Raw genomic sequence first — 17520 nt, forward strand, 5'->3', positions numbered from 1 at the left:
GAGCATCCTGATACGGGCTAGGAGAGCTTGAGGGGCAAGACTAGGGGTCCCAAGACGAGCCTGCTGCCTCCTTGCTGTGGGGTCTTGGCTCAGACCCTTGCCCTTGGGGAGGGGCAGAAGCCTCACCGCTGTCCTTCTTGGGTGGCGCTTTATCTTTCCAAGGCTAAGAGTCAGTGGTTCAGGGGTTCAAAGTCGGGCAGGGCTGTTGAGGCCGATCCTGTTATTGTGTCGGTAGGTAGAGGCCATGTGTGCGTGGTCTGACACTTGGAAGACCAGCATGGTTTTGAATATAATTTCGTCTTTGACAAATCAGAAGACTTGTCTGGCAACGATGGGATTTGAACCCAGGTCTGACCTCGCAGCCTGTGCCCCAGCCACGGCCCTTTGCACAGAGCCAGTGTGTGCCACTGACACGGCCCTCTGATGTTAGAAACGTTTGCTAGTAAGATGTGACCAAGTTGAATTAAAGTCCGGAGGCTCTCACACAATCTTTAACTTGCACATGGTCACCTTCAATCTGTCAGAATTCACTCTGGATTTTTCACGTTTGCCTTGAATCGAGGCACTCGCACTCATTCAGTCACGGTCTGAGTCAGGATCTGATGGCTGTCCTGGGCCTTCCTCAGGCCCAGCGCTGCTCTCCCTGCTCTGGCTGTAGATATACTGACGTCCTCTCGCTTCCTGGAATGGAGCCGATGCCCCATCACCTCAGGGTCCGTTGTGCTCAGGCTCCTTGCCTCAGAATGTCCTTCTCCATGTGTTGATCGGCTGGTCCCTTCTTGTCCCCCACAGCTCAGCTCATGCCCCCCCTGCAGAGGGGCCCTTCCTGCCACCCTGGCTAAAGCTGGCCTCCCCTAGTCCCCGCCCCATCACCTATTTTATCTCCTTCAAAGTAATGACTTTGTTTCTCTGTGTATCTGCCGTCTTTGTCCCTGATGAGAGGGTAAACTCTCCGAGAGGGTCTGCCCACCTCCGTCCCTGCTGTGCCGTAGGACAGTCCCTGGCGCATCGTAGGTCTCAGTAACTGTTTTGTGAATAAGTGGATGTGTCTTAAATGCTCCTGCATCTCTCTTCTGGAAAGAAGCGTGAGGCTGGCCCTGGGGACCTTGGCCCTCCTTCCTGTGGCCGTCTTCTGTGATGCAGAGCCAGCAGCTGGCAGACAGAGGGGAAGGTGTCTCCCAGGGGGCCTGCTTCCCAGAAACATCCAGCTCACTTCCCCCACCTGGGCTCCTCCAAGGACAGAAGAATGAGGGGCTTCCTGGAAACCCTCCTGGCTTGGCCCCTGGAGGGTTGGAATGACTTGGGTCCTGTGCTTAGCTGTTAGTGACGAAACCCAGGAAGCATCCCAACTTCATGACTAGGAGGGGAAAAACCTCCTTTGCTATTTGGTGAAGAGAGGAAAGGAAGCCGCCAACTGAGAATTCCCAGAGTGGGAGTTTCCTAAACTTTCCCTGGGATCAGTGGGTGTGAGAAAGAGGCCCCGACTCAACTCCTGCTGGGCAGGAGTTTGATGGTGAGTGTGCATGAGTGTGTATGGGTGTGCACACGTGTGAGTGACACCCAGAGACGGGGCTCAAGGGCCACTCAGGGTCACAGGCTGAGAGCATCCTTCCTTTCAAGTTTGGCTGCCCAAACTCTCCACCACACGCCATCTGTCCTCTGCACAGATGCAGCAGGCATGGTGGGCTAGGATGGTGTGGAGAGAGGAGGGCTGAGCACTGGGGAGCAGACCTGACTCCGTGCGTCAGTGCTGGTGCACGAAGCAAGTTCTTTTTCTTGGGAGTCATCGTCAGCCTTCTGGTCTAGTGTGGTGATTGAAAAATTGTGTTAGAGAATCATTACTATTTCAGTTCTATTTTAAAGACATTAGGACAGCACCTAGGGGCGGGGATACGGAGGCTTGTTAAATACAGATTTCTGGGCCTCATATTTAGAGAGGGGCTGCTGGTATGACATCTGCATTTTAACAGGATCCCCCTCCAGGTGATGCTGACCCAGGTGGCCCTTTGACCCTCATCTCCAGAAACCCTGTTGTTAACCCAGGACTCCAGGGTGAACCCATTTTCAGAGCAAGGAAACTTTTTCTGAGATAGAACAAGCCCACCTCTCCCAAGTTTGTTACTGGGACCTGTTTATATTTAACTAGGTGTTGGGAACCGTGAGGTTTCCCTCTAGAGGAAGCTGTAAAGGCAGACTCTAAGGGGAATTCCCTGGCACTCCAGTGGTTAGGTCTCGGTGCTTTCACTGCCAGGGCCTGGGTTCGATCCCTGGTCGGGGGAACTAAGATCTTGCAGGCTGTTAAGATCCTGTTTGACCTGTGGCATGGTCAAATTAAAAAAAAAAAAAAAAGGTAGACGCTAAGAAGTGATCCCTGAAAGAGATGATCTCGGCACAAAGTGTAAAAAGGTTACAAGTGGGCGTGCAGCTCAGGATCCCACTCATAAGAGGATTGCTGCGTGCGTCCGGAAATGCGAGATCTTATTCATCAAAGTGGTCACAGCACAAACCTCTGGGAGTGAGATTTCAGGTGATTTTTACTATTTTCTTTATACTTTTCTCTGTGATACTAATCGCAGTTATCTTTGCAATCAGAAATAATAGTAAAGCCTCATTTTTGTGGGAAAGAAGCTCATTTTCCGGGCAGAAAGCTAGGTGGGACCACTGGTTGGCCTGATACATGCCTGGCATCAGCCCCAAGGGCAGGAATGGTGGATTCCTATTGGAAATATGGGCAGAGCCCCCAGCTTGGGCATTTCTGGGCTGGCCTCAGTCTTTCCTACAGCCACCTGGGGTCCCTGTGCCCTTCTTAGCTGGGGTCTCCCACGGGACCTCACTCCCTGGGCTCCATGCCTTTGGTGGATCTTGGTGCTAATGATTGCCCTTCTGGGGTGGTACCTCGGCTTGAGAAGAAGGTGACACTCCACCTGCCTCATCTCTTTATTTAATGTGGCGGAGATGGGATGGCACCACCCGGACCCTATGGAAACTTGGTGTTCTCCAAGTGGGAAGGCTGCAGGCTGTGGTCACGGCCGTCTTTGCGGTGGCCTAGACTTCTGTGTTCACCTCTTTCTGCACTAGAGGAGTGAACCCAGAGAAACCCTGACCTGGCAGCCTGGGAAGCACCTCTGTGCTCAGAAGGAGCACCGGCCTCTTGGAGATTGGAATCCCTGCTCCGCCATCCTCTAGCTCTGTGACCTTGCCCTCTCTGGGTCTCCATTTCCTTATCTGTAATTGAGGCTGCTAAGAGTCTCTGTCTCATAAACTAGACGTCACAGTGGGTCCCTGACAACACGGCTGCTTTTCCTCCTCTCCCTGCGCAGAAAAGGGGCTTTGCCGTAAAGATTTCCAGAAACTGTTCTGGACTTTGACCCTGCCCATATCTCACCTGTAGCAAGTGATCATCTGACGTTGCCCGGTGTGATTTCTTAGCAACCGGCTCCTTTTGGTCGGCCCAGCCATCAGACGCTCTCCAGCAGAGAGAGTCTGAGTAATTTTTTCCATTCGATGTGCATTCATGGAAGGGGGGGGCAGGGATGCGTTTTAGGCAGTACCTGGCTCCTCCTTAAATTAGACTGTTTTCCATTCTCATCTCCCCAAAGGTGGTTTTCCAGACTCAGCCATGACTCACAATCTCAGCCTGCCTACGGGAGGGTCAGAAAATTGGTGAGAAGTCAGAGTTGGAGCATTGATTTTTTTTTTTTTTAAAGACACGAAGGTGGAAAATCAGCATTTGCTTAAAAATGACTACCTTGTGGTGCAGCAAAGGGATCCTGTCCAAGAGGGTCTGTTCTAAGGAATGGATGTGTACAACTTTAATTCATCTCAGTCTATATTCATCCATCCATCCATCCATTCATTCATTCATTCAGTACATAGTTACTGTGTACCCACTATGTGCCAGGTGCTGTTCTAATTGCTGGGGATTCCACAGCGAACAAAACAGACAAGTTCCTGCCCTAGTAGAACCAAGTGCTTAGATACCATTTATTTTCTCAAGCCAGAAACTCCTCTCCCTCCTCTGCTCCCCCCTCTCCACCCCTGTCACACTGGATGAAGGGGGAGGAGCACAGGGCTGAGGTAGGATCCATGGACCTGAGGACTAGCCCTGGCTCTGCCACTAACTGACCACATGGCCTCGGAACAATACCTTGAGTCTTAAATTCTGAAAAAGCTGGCCTTTCCTATCCTTTCTCTGGAGGCTTCTCCACCTAAAATTCTGTGCTTCCTTTTGATTCCCCAATTCATTCACCATCCCTCCTTTTAAACATTTTTAGTGGCTCAGCAATAGTCTTTTCTATCATGAAATATTTCAGATACATAAAAGAGAATAATGACCACCCAAGACGTACCCTTCAGCATAAGGAACAGAGCTCCGTTCACCCAACGGCGCTCCCAATCATCTTTCTCTCCCTCCCCCCAGGGCCTGGCATTTATCATTTCCATGTATGTCTTTCTTCTTGAAATACATATGAATGGTATATCAATACTATTGGTATACATGTTTTAGACTTTCTATAAGTGTTGTCGTATTTTATCGTATTACCATAGTTTATCTTTGGCAACTTGCTTTTTCTCTCTCTCTGTGTTATGTTTGGAAGATTAATCCTTGTTGATACGTGTAGCTCTGTTTTATTGCTGCATGGTGTCTATTCTCTGAATGTACCACAGTTTATCCATCTTCCATTCATGGAAATGTAGATGTGGTCTGGTTTTTTTTGTTTGTTTTTGGCTATTACACATAATTCTGGGGTGGATATTCTCACAGTGAATTCTCAGGTACAGGAATTTTCTAGCAGATAAACCTTGATGTGACATGACTGGGTCAAAGGGCGTGGCTCAAACGCCCTTTGCCCCCTCTCTCCATCTGTCACCTCTGCTCACCCCACCATCACTTTAGGTAACTTCTCTCCCAGTGGTTCCAGAAAATGGCTTGGATTGGGTCTCAGTAGCCCCACTTGGGTCACATGTCCATCCTTGGTTGTCCAGGCCTGGGTCATGGGCCCGTCCTTGGAGCTTGGAGGTGGGGCCTGCCCCAAGTGAGCCTCAGAGCGGGGGATGGGGAGGGCTGGCCCCATGAAAGATCAGGGTACTATAGCCGGGGGCGGGACAGTTAACTGTGGGCACTGCCCAGGGTAGCTGGGCCCCATGCTGTTAGGGGAAAGTAGCTCTTGTGCCTTTTGCCCCAAGTTTTCTTAGAAAGCACCTGTCCCTTTGCCAACAACAGTGGCCGAGCAGATTAAAGAAGCCTAGGGTTGTGTTTCACACTTTGATTTCTGAGCACAACTCAGGGCAGTGATCTTCAGTGTGTCCTTTTTAGAGAGGGGAAAACTGAGGCTCGAGGGGTCTCAGCAATTCCCGAGGTGTCTGTGGGACCCAGTGAACTGGGAAGACACTCTGTCCTTACCCCCATGCTTTCTCCCCACACTCAGAGGCCAGCTGGCTCCTTTAATGGCTCCAGAATCAGTCCTGCCATTTTATAGGTGGGAGAACTAGGCCCCGAACAGGAGGGGGCTAAGGTTGCAGCTTCTTTGTTTCTAGTCACTCTGTTAATACCCTCAACACAGTGTCGATGCAGGATGTTGTTACAGTTGGGGAAACTGAGGCTCAGAGAGCAGAGGCAACTGGACTGGCCAAGAGTTGGGGATAAAGCTCAGACAACAATGAAGGCATCTCCTTGGTCCCCCTCCAATGCTGCGTCCACGTGCCCTCATTTCAGGGTACTTTTCCACCCCAGAGGGAGCTGGCATCACCGCCCAGACCCCAGTTGTACCTTCAGTGGGCCGAAGAGGTAGTCCACTGGGTCCCCATCCCCTCAGCTGCATCCCCGTGGGCTCCCCACAGAGAGTCCTTTCTTGCCTTTGATGTGAATTCTTGCGCTTTCCTGATAATATTCTGGGCTCTTCTTAACGCGCGGGGGTCAGCTGCGAGGCATCTTGGCAATTTATAATTCTTGAGAATTCTGTTTGGTGACATGAGTTAGCATTTAACAGACACCCTGCCACCTCCTCTCTCCCTATTGTGACAAGCTCCTGGCAGAATCCTTTTGAGACTCAGGGTAATTGCACCACGCTGGGTATGGGAGGACCACGTCGCGCTTGAGTGCGTCTCAAAAACGTCTCCACAATAGACAGTCAGGTACGCGTTTGCTTGGCTTCAAGGTAATGATTTAAACTTAATTTGACCCTTGATGAGGGAGCCCAAGCTTCTGGTCCGACACAGCCTTTCAGTGTGGGCTTGCCTGCCATGCCTTCAATGGTTACACAAATAATTCCTTCATAACAAGTGCCTTTCAGAGGATGTCTGCTGCTGACAGCTAATATAGAATTATTGCCCCTGAATGCATTTCTGTAATTACTTCCCAGAGATCTGTCTTTGTGTTAGAAGACATTTCACACTTTAGTAACATAAGTGTTTTGGGAGAGTACGAGCAATAATTATGAATAGTCTTTCCGTGAAAATAAACCTAAAAAAATTATAAAAGCTAATGCTAAAATTGGTTAGAGTCAGGGAGGAATTTCATTTGAATTTGATTCATGTATATTTATTCAAAGTATAATAACCCTTCTTATATGGAAACTTTTTTTTTTTTTTTAAACAAAAGCAGTAATGATACAGAGATCCCGCTTTCTAATTTTTGAGCAATACTGAAATGGCAAACTGATTAAAAGTGACAAGTTGCTTGAGACCGAATAAAAAAGCGTAATCGTGGAGCTCTGATAGGAGACATTTGTGGTAATGGAAAATGAAATGATTCACAGTGTGATCAATAAAAAATTAGCAGCATTTAATAAAAGGTTTCTGCTTCATGTTGATTAAAGAACAACGCGAGCAGTTTGAAATCCGAGTTAAGTGACGGTTTGAGGATGAGCAGGGGGTGGTGATGGGGCGTGGGTGTGCGTGCTCATATAGATCACGCGGATATTGGCCATCCGAGGTGGCCACCTGGGCCCCTGGAGTGGGTCTGGAAGTTTCCTTTGCGCTGCCCACTTGACCTTTGATCTGTGGTTAATCCTTTCCAGGTCTGCCCTCCTCCTAGGCTCCAAGCAGGCCTTGCTCTGATTGGCGGGTGTAGGTCCGGCCCACTCCCCACTTAAATCCACCCCCGAAGAGGGGGCTCCCCCCTGAGCGAAGGCTGTGTTTTCCCCGAGGCCCCTCAAGTGTGCTGTGTGGGCCCTTGGCTTTGTCCTGTCAGCTGCCCACGGGTCCAGGTTTCTGGAGACTTCCGGAATGCCCCACAGCGCCTTTGCGGGACTGGGCACCCTCCTGGGCGCTGGAGGGAAGTCAGCAGCAAGCGGGCAGGCCTCAGTCAGCGCAGGAGGTGAAGCGGTAGGGGGGTGAAGGGTCCTTGCAGGGGGCGGGGCCTCCGCCCGTAGGGCCGTGGGGTCCGGGGGAGCGGCTTCGGGAAGCTGTCAGTGCCCTCTGGCTTCCGCCTCAGCAGCAGCAACGCGGCGAAGCCGCTCCCTCAGACACGTTCCCTTTCCTCCAGGCCCCACTTCAGTGTTCCGGGGACACGCCGCACACCGGGCGGGCTGTCTCCACGCCCCCCAGCCTGCTAATTTCTAAAGGCTCTGCACAGCCTCTCCGCTGCGGCTGCGGGGAGTGGGGCTTCTGGCCTTGCAGGCCCTCGCGGGGCTGGACCGGAGACCCTGGTCTGGAGGATCGCTGGGGGGCAGCTGGCCTCTGGGTTACAGCAGCGGCTCCTCAGGACCAAGGGCAGGGAGTCCTTTCCATTCCTGGAGTCCTGGGGCAGCGGGCAGGACCAGGGGCCTGTTCCTGGCTTTGTTCCCACTGTCTCGAGTTTCCCCAGAGACGTGCAGAGCCATGGCTGGACGTTCAAATGCTAGGGTAGGAAGGGCCCTTTCAGACTGTGTGGTTCGCATACATTTATCGAGCACCTGTTGTGTGCCAGGCCTTATGGTGGGGGCCGAGTGGGGTGGGGGAGTCAGATGAGCAAAATCGATGCTGGCCCTGCCTGCCTGGAGCCCGCTCTCTGGCGCGGGGCCGGTGGGATGTTCTGCAAAGAGGACCATGACTGCTGTGGTAAGAGCAGGAAAGCGGGGTGCCCGGTGAGCACCCAGAGTGCGTGTGGGGGGCTGGCCCTGTTGGGGCGAAGGTTCATTGAGCTGAGCCCTGGACGGTGAGGAGGAGTTGTCTGGCTGGACTTTTGCCCACTTCCTGCTTTCACAGTGGAACTCCATCTGTAAAGCACTGCTCAGCGGGACCCCAGCGTCTACAGCAGACAGAGTGGGGCTTCCTTGGTGGGGAGGTAACCCTCGGCTTTCTGCCCTCGGGCCTGCCCCTGGCACAGCGAAGAGTCACTAAGGTGCCCTTCTTTAAAAATTGCTGCTCCACGGCCCATGCCTTCATTTACAGATGGAGCCACTGAGGCCAGAGAGGGGGGGACCTGCCGGGATCCCCGAGCGACCTCCGTGTGGCCTGAGGGCTCTGGGCTCCAACTGCACCGCTTGTATTTGCCTTTGACCTTGAGCCACTCTTGCTCAGCCTGGCCACCCGTCCTGTCTTTGGGGTGCGCATCTGTCCCCGGCTCCCCTTTTCTCCTCCATGGAGCTCCTCTTTCTGCCATGGCTGCTGGGGGTGATTTGCACCCCAGCATCCGCGGCTTGAGTTCTGCTCCTGGACCGGGAGCAATTAGGAGCGCCAGGCCATGGCTCTGGCCACAAATTAGCTGGATTTATCGAGCTCCCCATGCTGCCCCGCGTCCTGTCCTCCCTCCCCTGCCTAGGTCTGGCCTGCTTCTCCATCTCCTCCTTCCCAGCGGCCGTCGGAGACAAAACATGACAGCAAGGAGAGGGCAGAGTGGTCATAGCCTCAGGAGGTCACGAGGCGGTAACAGTGTACAATTTTCATGGTTCCAGGGTGGCTTTGTCCGACTGTGCTTCATTACTGCATGTGGCGAGATCAGTTTTATTAAGATTGTGAGGCTCGGAGGAGCGACACCGTTAAGGACCGGCTAGAAAAATATAATTTTTTTCCTTTTTGGTGAGGGTGTTTGTGATTGCTTTTTCTCCCCTTCCTGCTCTAATCCTCCCGCTTTCCCTCCCTCCCATCTACCGTCTTTTTTTTCCTCTCTTTCCTTAACCTGTCATAGTTGGGAGCCGGGGGTGGGGTCGGGGGGGGGGCAGGAAGCTGCCATCTCTCTCTGCCTTTGTGGCTTGAGCTCAGCACCTGAACATCCCCTGGGAGGGGAGAGTCATGCATTCGTTCAGCAGGTACTTGCCTATAAAGGGCAAGGTGCTTGTGACCAGTGTCAGCCTCAGCAGGGTAAGCAGCTATGCTTTGTTCTTGGGGGCATCAACATCACTTAGAGCAGTGGCTGGCACATAGTAGGTGCTCAGAAAAATGTTTGTTGACTGACCAAAGATGTGGAAGATTTGTGTCTGATATGGCTCCAGCTTTGGGGAAGCTTACTGCCCACCACAGCCTGGGTGGCAGAGACCTGGGGCAAGGTCACCAGGATGATAGCTCCCATAGGGAGCTTCTCCAACCTGAACGTGAAGAAGTGATATCTTCCTCATTTTCTAGGCAAGGAAACTGAGGCTTAGAAGTGCAAGCAACCAAAGTCACACAGGAGGGAACCTGAACCCAGTTCTAAATCTCCAAAGAACGGACACTTTCATCACTGTACAGCTAAACTCCCTGTCTGACCCAAGGTGGGGCCCAGTGGCTCTTGCTGGGTGTGCCCCATGGTAAAGATGCCCCAGGCTACATCCAGCCCTCCAAGGCCTGTTGTTTCACTCATGCCATGTTTCTTAAAATTTGAAGTTAACACTTAAAAATCCAGAGATTTCACATAAAAATATGGATTTCCTTCATTAAAAACAAAACAAAACAGCTAATGTCTGTACTGGGCCTTGCTTTTCTGTATGGTAACTATGCAGAGGATTTGAGCAGGGCCCACCCCCTTGGGTGGGTGTACATCTTCACCCCAGTCTCCTCCAGTCCGTTCTACTCATTTGTGTAATGGTGGGGGCCTTGGAGTTGTGAGCTTTGGTCCACTCATGATCTGAGTGACAGAGTGAGCTGTCTGAGCTATCTGAGCCTCAGTTTTGCCCTCTGTATAATAAGCCTAATGTATCTCCCTTATTGGGCCATGGGTCCCTGGGGGAAGGCTGCAAATGAATTGGAAGATCTGGTCTGAGAAAAGTGATTGCTGTCACACTGCTAACCATTTTGGCCTCGGGTTCTAGAATTCCTGACAACTAAAGAGACATCCTCTGGAAGGTTCTTGTTTTCCTGGTTAACCACGGGCCTGTGGAAAGGGGGGCCCTGTACCCAGTCTTGCATCATCGGCCAGGATGGAGCATCCCAGTGAGGCTCGTGTGATGCAGCCCAAGGTCAGGTTCAGTGTCTGGCTGACCGTGGCTTTGAAATTCCATCCACGGAGCCGTCCACACTGACAGGGGAGTAATAGGCGCTCCCCCCACCCCCCAAGACAGGATGTGGAAGTTTCTTCCTTATTTAAGTGGAACTTGGACAGCAAATTATGTGTTAAAATATTTGCCTACAGCTCTGCTGCCAAGGGGACCCTTTAGGCTGAGTGTTAAATGTTACCCTGCTGCCTGCACTGCAAATATTTTAACCCTGAAGATAAATAGTGGCTGCCTTGTGGAATTTGGGGCCAGCAGCGGATGCACAAGCAGAGTTTCTAATTGGGGTTGGCAGGCTCCTTGCCCAGACCCGGCCCAGTCCCTCTCTTTCTCCATCCCACCAGGCCAGGTGTGTGTGAGAAAGCGTTCATGGAGACGTGTCCTTCTCTACAAGCAGGGCCAAAACGCCAAGGTGAGGTTCAGCCAGGGGTTTGACCTCATGCCCAGGTTCCAAAAGTGCTTTCTCCGCGCTGGCCCTCGGGAAACGTGCTGCTGGTGATACTGTTTGGAGGACACATACGGGCTGTTAGGATGGAGCACGTGTTCTCTATTAAAGCAAAATGTTGCTCCAGGATAAACACTTTGCAAGTGGTAGACACCTGCCTGGACTGCGAATTCTGGCCCCCCTGCAACTACGTACAGGGGGAGAGCACAGGGCAAGTGGGCTTGTGAATTGTAAACACGCCCGCATCGTCTGCCCCCGGGACAGACCCCCGGCAGGGGTCACGCTGTTTTCTGGAGGAGGTGGGCTTGTCACTTACTCAAGGTCACACAGGGAGGGAGGGGGGAGCCCGGACTTGAGGCCAGGAATTTCCTCTCCTGATGCAGTGGATCCTTTTGTCTGGATGGACGTTTTTGTGCCTTTCAGGGGGCATGTGCCCTGACATCCTCCATCCTCAGGAGCCTGTGAGGCCTCCTGCCAGAACCTCTCGTGCAGTACGATGTCTCCACCCTCGTGTCTGAGCCATGATGCAGCCTGTGTTGGTTTGAATGATGATAGCAAAATAAGACAGTAACCGTAGCTACTGTTTTCTCAGGCTCATTGTGGGCCAGGTATCAGGCTTTGTGTATACTACCTCATTAAAATAATTTAACTTCATTAAAATTTTTCTCAGAGAGGGTAAGTGACTTATCCAAGGTCTCCCAGCTGTTAAGTGACGGCATGTGGATCTGAACCCAGACTGGCTGGCTCCAAAGCCTGGGATTCTTTTCGGTTCTTTCTCTATTATCCCATCTGTCCCTGGAACATGACTCCAGCTGTCTGCTGCTTGTGTGTGTTGTTGCTTCATAACCATCTTTCTGCAGGAACAGCTTGGTTCCATCAGCCCCACTGAACTCCTCTACACTGGTGGTCCAGGTGCCCCCTGTTCAGTTGGGTTCGCTCGTCAAGCCCTGTACGTGCCTAGGATTCACTGTCTGGTGGTTCTGATTTCTGTGGAGGTGGATGGTGCGGTCTCCTATCCAGGTCTGATTGCGGGAAAAGATGGGGAGACCGTCCCAGGACTCGCTGGCCTCCAGGACTGATTCTCCCGCTTCCCACTGTCACCTGGCACCAGTCCTGCCCTTCACACCTCTCCCTGTCCTTCCCCTACACCCTTGTCTTGCACTTTTGCCCACATCCTCCTCTGCCCGCCTGCCCCTGCTCCAGCCTCCTCTGGGCTCCTTGAAACCCTGCAGGGCTCCTGGCTTACCCGTATCTGTGTGTAGCTGTGGGCACAATTCTTCTCGCATTGATGGCCAGCCATACAGGAGCCTCACCTCCACCTTGTGAGGCAGGAGAGGGCGGTGTCCATCACCATTAAGCTTGCTGACACATAGGGAATCAGCCTCAGGTGGGAGAATTGACATAGGGTCACTCATGGGGCGAGGTGGGGGGGGGGTCCTAGAGCTAAGACTGGAACCCGGTCCCCTGAGTAACCCGGCCCAGGCCGCAGGCACTTACCACCTATACCTCCCTTGGGGCATTCATTTCTTCACTGGGCAGTCATTCATCTGCCCCATGTTGATTAAGCATCTCTTCTGTGCCAGGCCTTGTGCGGCTTTGAGGCCACCAAGATGAAAGAGACCGGGGAGTACCCTGTATGTTGTAGCAAATACATGCGTGTTATGCCTGGCACACAGTAGGCGCTCAATCAATATTTGTAGGGTGAATGAAGGAGAGAGTGGATGAAGGTGTGTGATTGTAGCCTCTGGGATATCTCACACCTCTCATACTCTGCCCTTGTCTTCTCTTTCTCGGGCGTGTAGGGGTTGCTCCTGGCTTTCTGCCTCCGTTGGGAAGGTACTCAGCTGTGGGGCCCCAGAGGCGGGACCCCCAGTGGTCCCTGGTTGGTTCTCAGGGTGCCCAGGGCCCCCTGATGGCGGGGTGATCCCCACAGTCCTTCCCAAGAAGGAGAAGAGGCAGCCTTCTTGCTGAGGTTCTTTTTGACTTGCGTGCTGGCCGGGGACTGGGGCCAGAGGGGAGAGACCCTCCCTCGCGGGTGTTCTCAGGCTGAGCCTCTGTCAGCTGGCCCTGGGGAGCGGTGAGGCCCCGACAGCCCTGACTCGTGAGCTCAAGAAGCCTGGCTGAGAAGGTAAGAAATGTCCTGTTCCCAGACCTGGCAGCCTGCGGGCAGCCTGGCCCCCTGGGGTCTCTCCCCTTTCCCTTTTTTCTGACAGTGGACTCAGCCAGCTGTCCCCTGCTCAGCGCTTTCACAGGCATTCCCTTTTTGCCCTCCCGTGTGGTGCTTAAGGGTCAGGATCTGTAGTCAGAAGAGCTGGGTTCGAATCCACGCTCTGCCCTTCCCAGTGTGTGTGATTTGTGTGTGGTCCTGAGCCTTGGTTTCCCCCTCTGCAAAGGGGAGGTATCAATTGTATCTCCCTCATAGGCTTACTGTGATGATGGGATGGGAGGATGTGAAGGTAGAAGGGTACCCGTGGTGTCGGCATCACTCAGGGTGCAGGTGGCCTGGGGTGGGGAAATTCACTGTTTTCTAATGATAAGCAATAAAGACTGAGTGTTTTGTTATTGCCTCTCTTTGCTCATAGAAAGTTCCCCAAGCCCATATCTTGGACTCAGGGACTATGGCATGTGTGGGTGTGGTGTAGTGGGATCAGCTGGTGTAGGTGTACCCTCTTCCTCCTGATTTGAAGAAGAAGGTGGCAGGACAGACTGGCCCCATCATATGTTAGGTTGAACCATTTGAGATTGCCAATTTTTGGCTTTTTTGACCTACAAAGATGGCAACTTCATATGGTTCAACCTAATACTTATCACACAATGAACAGTACTGTTAGCACTTGCCCTCCCCCTACCTGTGTTGATATTCAGAGTCTTGTTTCTTTGAAACCAATTAATTCATACATTCACCATTTACTGAGCACTTACCGTGTGTCTGTACGAGGGGCTGGGGAGATAGTACCAAGCCAAACCAAACACAGCTCCTGCCCTCGTGGAGCTTACGGGGGCATGTTCCATAAGCTCTCTATTGCTGTGTAGCAAACCACCTCCAAACTCAATGACCTAAAGCAACAATTATTAGTTTGCACACTTCTGTGGGCTGACTGGACTCAGTTGGTGCTCTCACTTAGCATTTCTTGTAGAGTTGCAGTCACGTGCCAGTTGGGGCTGCTGCCTTCTGAAGGCTTGTCTGGGTTGGATGTCCGAGATGCTGCACTCCCGTGCCTGGCAGTGGATGCTGGCAGCGGGGAGCTCAGCTGGGGCTGTCGACTGGAGCACTTACACTCTCTCCATGTGGCTTGGGCTTCTTATAGTAGGGCAGCTGGGTTCTCAGGGGTCGTGTCCCAAGAGACCAGGAGACAAAGGGGAAGCTGCATTCTAGTTTCTGTTACATTCTAGCGTTCGAGGGAGTCACCAAGGCCAGCCAGGCCAGAGGGGAGTTGTGGAGGGGACTCAGATCCCTCCTCTTGATGGGTGAGGGCAAGGTCTCCCTCCAGGATAGCACATGGGATGGGAGGTGTTGTTGCTGCCGTCCTGGGCAAATGCGGCTGCCACCAGAAGGCAGAGAGTAAAAAATCAGCCTGTAAAAGTGTAAGTGAACTTTGTGCCAAGTGCTCTGACAGCAAAGGGAAGGGAACTATGGGGAAGAAACTATGGGGACCTGTGTGACCTTGGTGCTCAGGCCCACGGGGAACAGTTACGGCAGAACCTGGAGTGTGAAGAAGCCCTTGGCTAAACAAACTTGAAGTTCAAGAGATTGAACAAAGGTCTGTGGGGCTGTGGCGATAAGTGGGAAGTCAGAGAGGTCAGCAGAGCCCTTGCTGGACTTTGGGGGCTGCAACCAGGCCCCTGCAGATGGCCTTGGAGGGTTGGCAGATTCCTTGACACCCAACTCACTTTTCCACTGAAGCTCTGCTGTGGGGAGACCGTGTAGCAGAGTGGTTAAGAGTCAGGAACAACTGTGTTTGCAACCTGCCCCTATGGCCTTGCTTAAGCATCGGCACCTCACAGAGCCCCGGTTTCCTCACCCCTAAAATGGGGCTGTGATGGTGCTCAACTCATAGGGCTGCCCGGCTGGCTAGGCTCAGAAGGTACCTGGCATGCAACTAGTGCTCAATAAGTGCTAGCTGCTCTTGGTGGACCCCTGGGCAAAAGGATGGGGGTGTGAACACTGGAAAACAACTAGGTTGTGAGTTGTCCCGGTTGGAGCGTGAGGCCGGGCAGGTCGGGAGCTTTGTTAATGGATGGAGAGGCTGGGATTTACGGTGCCGATTTTGTTTCCTGTCCCGCGCTCGTGGCCCTGGGGGGAGAGGGCCCTATTCGAAATTGTTTACTTTGGGCCTTCCCTGGGTGTCCCCCGGGAGAACTTGGGTGGGGCTGGAGGGAAAGGCACCAGCGGTCCGTTTTCGGGACATCCTTCCCAGCCCCGGTGGAAAAGAAATGAGCTCTGCTGACTTTGCTTTGTGGGCCTGGGTGGTTGGAGGGACCTGGGGGTCAACTGTAGTTCAGGCCCAGCAGGTCACCACTTTGGAAACATGAGGCAGCACTTGGGATGGGGGCTCAGGCAAGGCTGATGGTGGCCGCTGGGCTCTGTGTCCTCTGTGCTTGCTCAGCGAGGACCCTTGAGGGACCCGGGGGCTGGTTGGGGGCAGGACGTGGGCCAGCAGGGTCACCCCCGATGAGCCAGAGCCGGGTCAAGGTGCTCTCATTAGGGCCCCGGGGGCTCACTGAGCAGCTGCTCAGGGTGGGCCTGGGAAAGAGGAGATCCAGAGGGTGCTCCACGGGGGACTGGCGCCCTCGGCTCTGTCCTCAGGGCTCCCACCTCCCGGCCTTGGGAGTCTGGGGCTCCGACAGGCCCCGTCCTGGAGAAGGGCAAGCGGCTCCACATCAGAACTTGTAGGTTCAATCCCTTGTGTGGCTTTGGGTGGCCTCTCAGAGCCACAGTTTTCTCATCTGTAAATGGAAAAATAACACCATTTACTCTTTTTTCCGATTGTAAGGATCAGAGACTCGGGGGCATGAGAGTGCCTTACAGAGTAGAGCCTTGAGCGGATGGAGGGCTTCCTGCTGTAGAGGTCCTGATTCTGATGACGCAGCAGAGGGGCCCCCGGGGACTGGAGCTTCAGGGACATCCTACTCCCTAAGACTACTTCAGCCCATGTGACCCATGGGACCTCGGGCGATGAGGTCCCCACATCGCCCGCCCCTCCCCCCTCCCGCCCCTTTCTTTGCAGCCACCTTGGCTTCCCATTAGGAGACAGCGGCAGGGGAGGTGACAGTTTCTTAAAACAGATTTATGCTCTTGGATGACTTTATGGGTTTTTGCCTTATAAAAACCCAAGAGATGACATTCTGATTTATCTACTCCTGAGTCAACAGGATGTACCAGATTTAAAGAGATCAAATGCATTGTACTGTTTGTGGTTCCAGTTGTGGATTAGATGAGCTATTATGGAAAGTGCTGCCAAGTAAATATGGCAAAAAAAACAACAACAACAAGGGGATAATTTAAATATGTCTATTAAACTGTGTGTTAAGTAAAGTAGCACAGGCGTGGTGCTGAGCATAACTTATTATCTGGAGAGTTGGTGTAGTAGATAAAGTGGGAATTATGGTTCTTTCTCCCCCCTTCAGAACTTTTTTTTTTTTTATTATTAAGGAAAGAGACTGTAAACTAGGAATTTCAGAGACAGGCGCTTGCCTGTGTAACCATGGTTGTATGATGACTTATAATATTGAAGGCTCCAAATGATATTTCTCATTTCTTTGCTTTCTATTTCTTGCCGTCACCACAGCAGCAGATCAGATTTCCTGAGATAAATATGCTGCCTTGCTTTTAATGGGATTTCTGTATTGCCAGGAGTTGGCATGTTCTGATGATAAAAGAACCTAAAAATTGTACATCCCTTAATTGGTAAGAAGAGAGATGTTTTGATGGGCCACAAATGGAAACATTGATTTTTACTGCCTCTGCGCAGTTCCAAGCGGCGTGTCGTGCCACGTTCGCTGCCACGGAAGGCGGCAGCTGGCTCTCCAATGAGCTGATTTGTGTTTGTAGGTTGTTGCTGTCGGGTGCTTGGAGGTGCATGTTCTGTGCAGACGGGAGAAACAGAGCCCTTATAACATTATCTATTTCTGAATAGAAATATTTATAGGACTGTGGCTTCGACCTCGAATGAAATGCATTCTTTGCTTCATTTCTCTTCTTGCTTTGGCGACCAGTCCTTGGGGGTTTAAAGGTTGTGTGCTGAAGCCTTTTTCTGTAACTGTGATGTTATGGGCGACACACACACACACACACACACGCACACACACCTTTGCATATGCGTATATGTTTGCATCAATATCTTTACACATAATAGAGATTTCTCTCTTTAGTTTAAATAAGTGCTAGTTTCTGCACAGATAGATCTGTTTTCCAGGACAGACTGTGGGAAGAGACAACAGGCACTTTGATTTTCCAGTCCGAGTCTCTGTGTTTTAATGGGCAAGTTTAATCCACTGACATTTATTGGGATTACTGATATATTTTGTATGTAATATTTACCATGCATTTTTTGCACTTTGGTTTACAAGTTTTTGTTGGGTCCTATTAATCGCTCAGATTGAGGCTGTTCTCCACTTCCGCCAGCTGTGCAGGGAAGTGCACTAGGCAGGAGTCAGGATGTCGAGGTGAACATCTGTAGGGTGCTG

The 17520-nt window shown here is 52.0% G+C and overlaps 1 protein-coding gene across 2 annotated transcripts in view; it reads left to right on the forward strand.

Moving 5' to 3' along the window:
• Positions 1-17520, forward strand: part of ZNF423 (zinc finger protein 423) — a 321385-nt gene that overhangs the window by 90505 nt on the left and 213360 nt on the right. The window contains exon 1 of one of the 2 annotated variants that reach the window (XM_082366607.1): positions 1596-7318. The exons of the other annotated variant lie outside the window; for it this stretch is intronic. Coding sequence (XP_082222733.1) covers positions 7228-7318 — 91 coding nt within the window. The 5' untranslated portion in view covers positions 1596-7227. Of the gene's footprint in view, positions 1-1595; positions 7319-17520 lie in introns of those variants that run through there. 2 annotated transcript variants of the gene reach the window in all.

The sequence above is a fragment of the Balaenoptera borealis genome (assembly GCF_965194805.1).
Source record: "Balaenoptera borealis genome assembly, chromosome: 19".
NCBI classification, from domain to species: domain Eukaryota; kingdom Metazoa; phylum Chordata; class Mammalia; order Artiodactyla; family Balaenopteridae; genus Balaenoptera; species Balaenoptera borealis.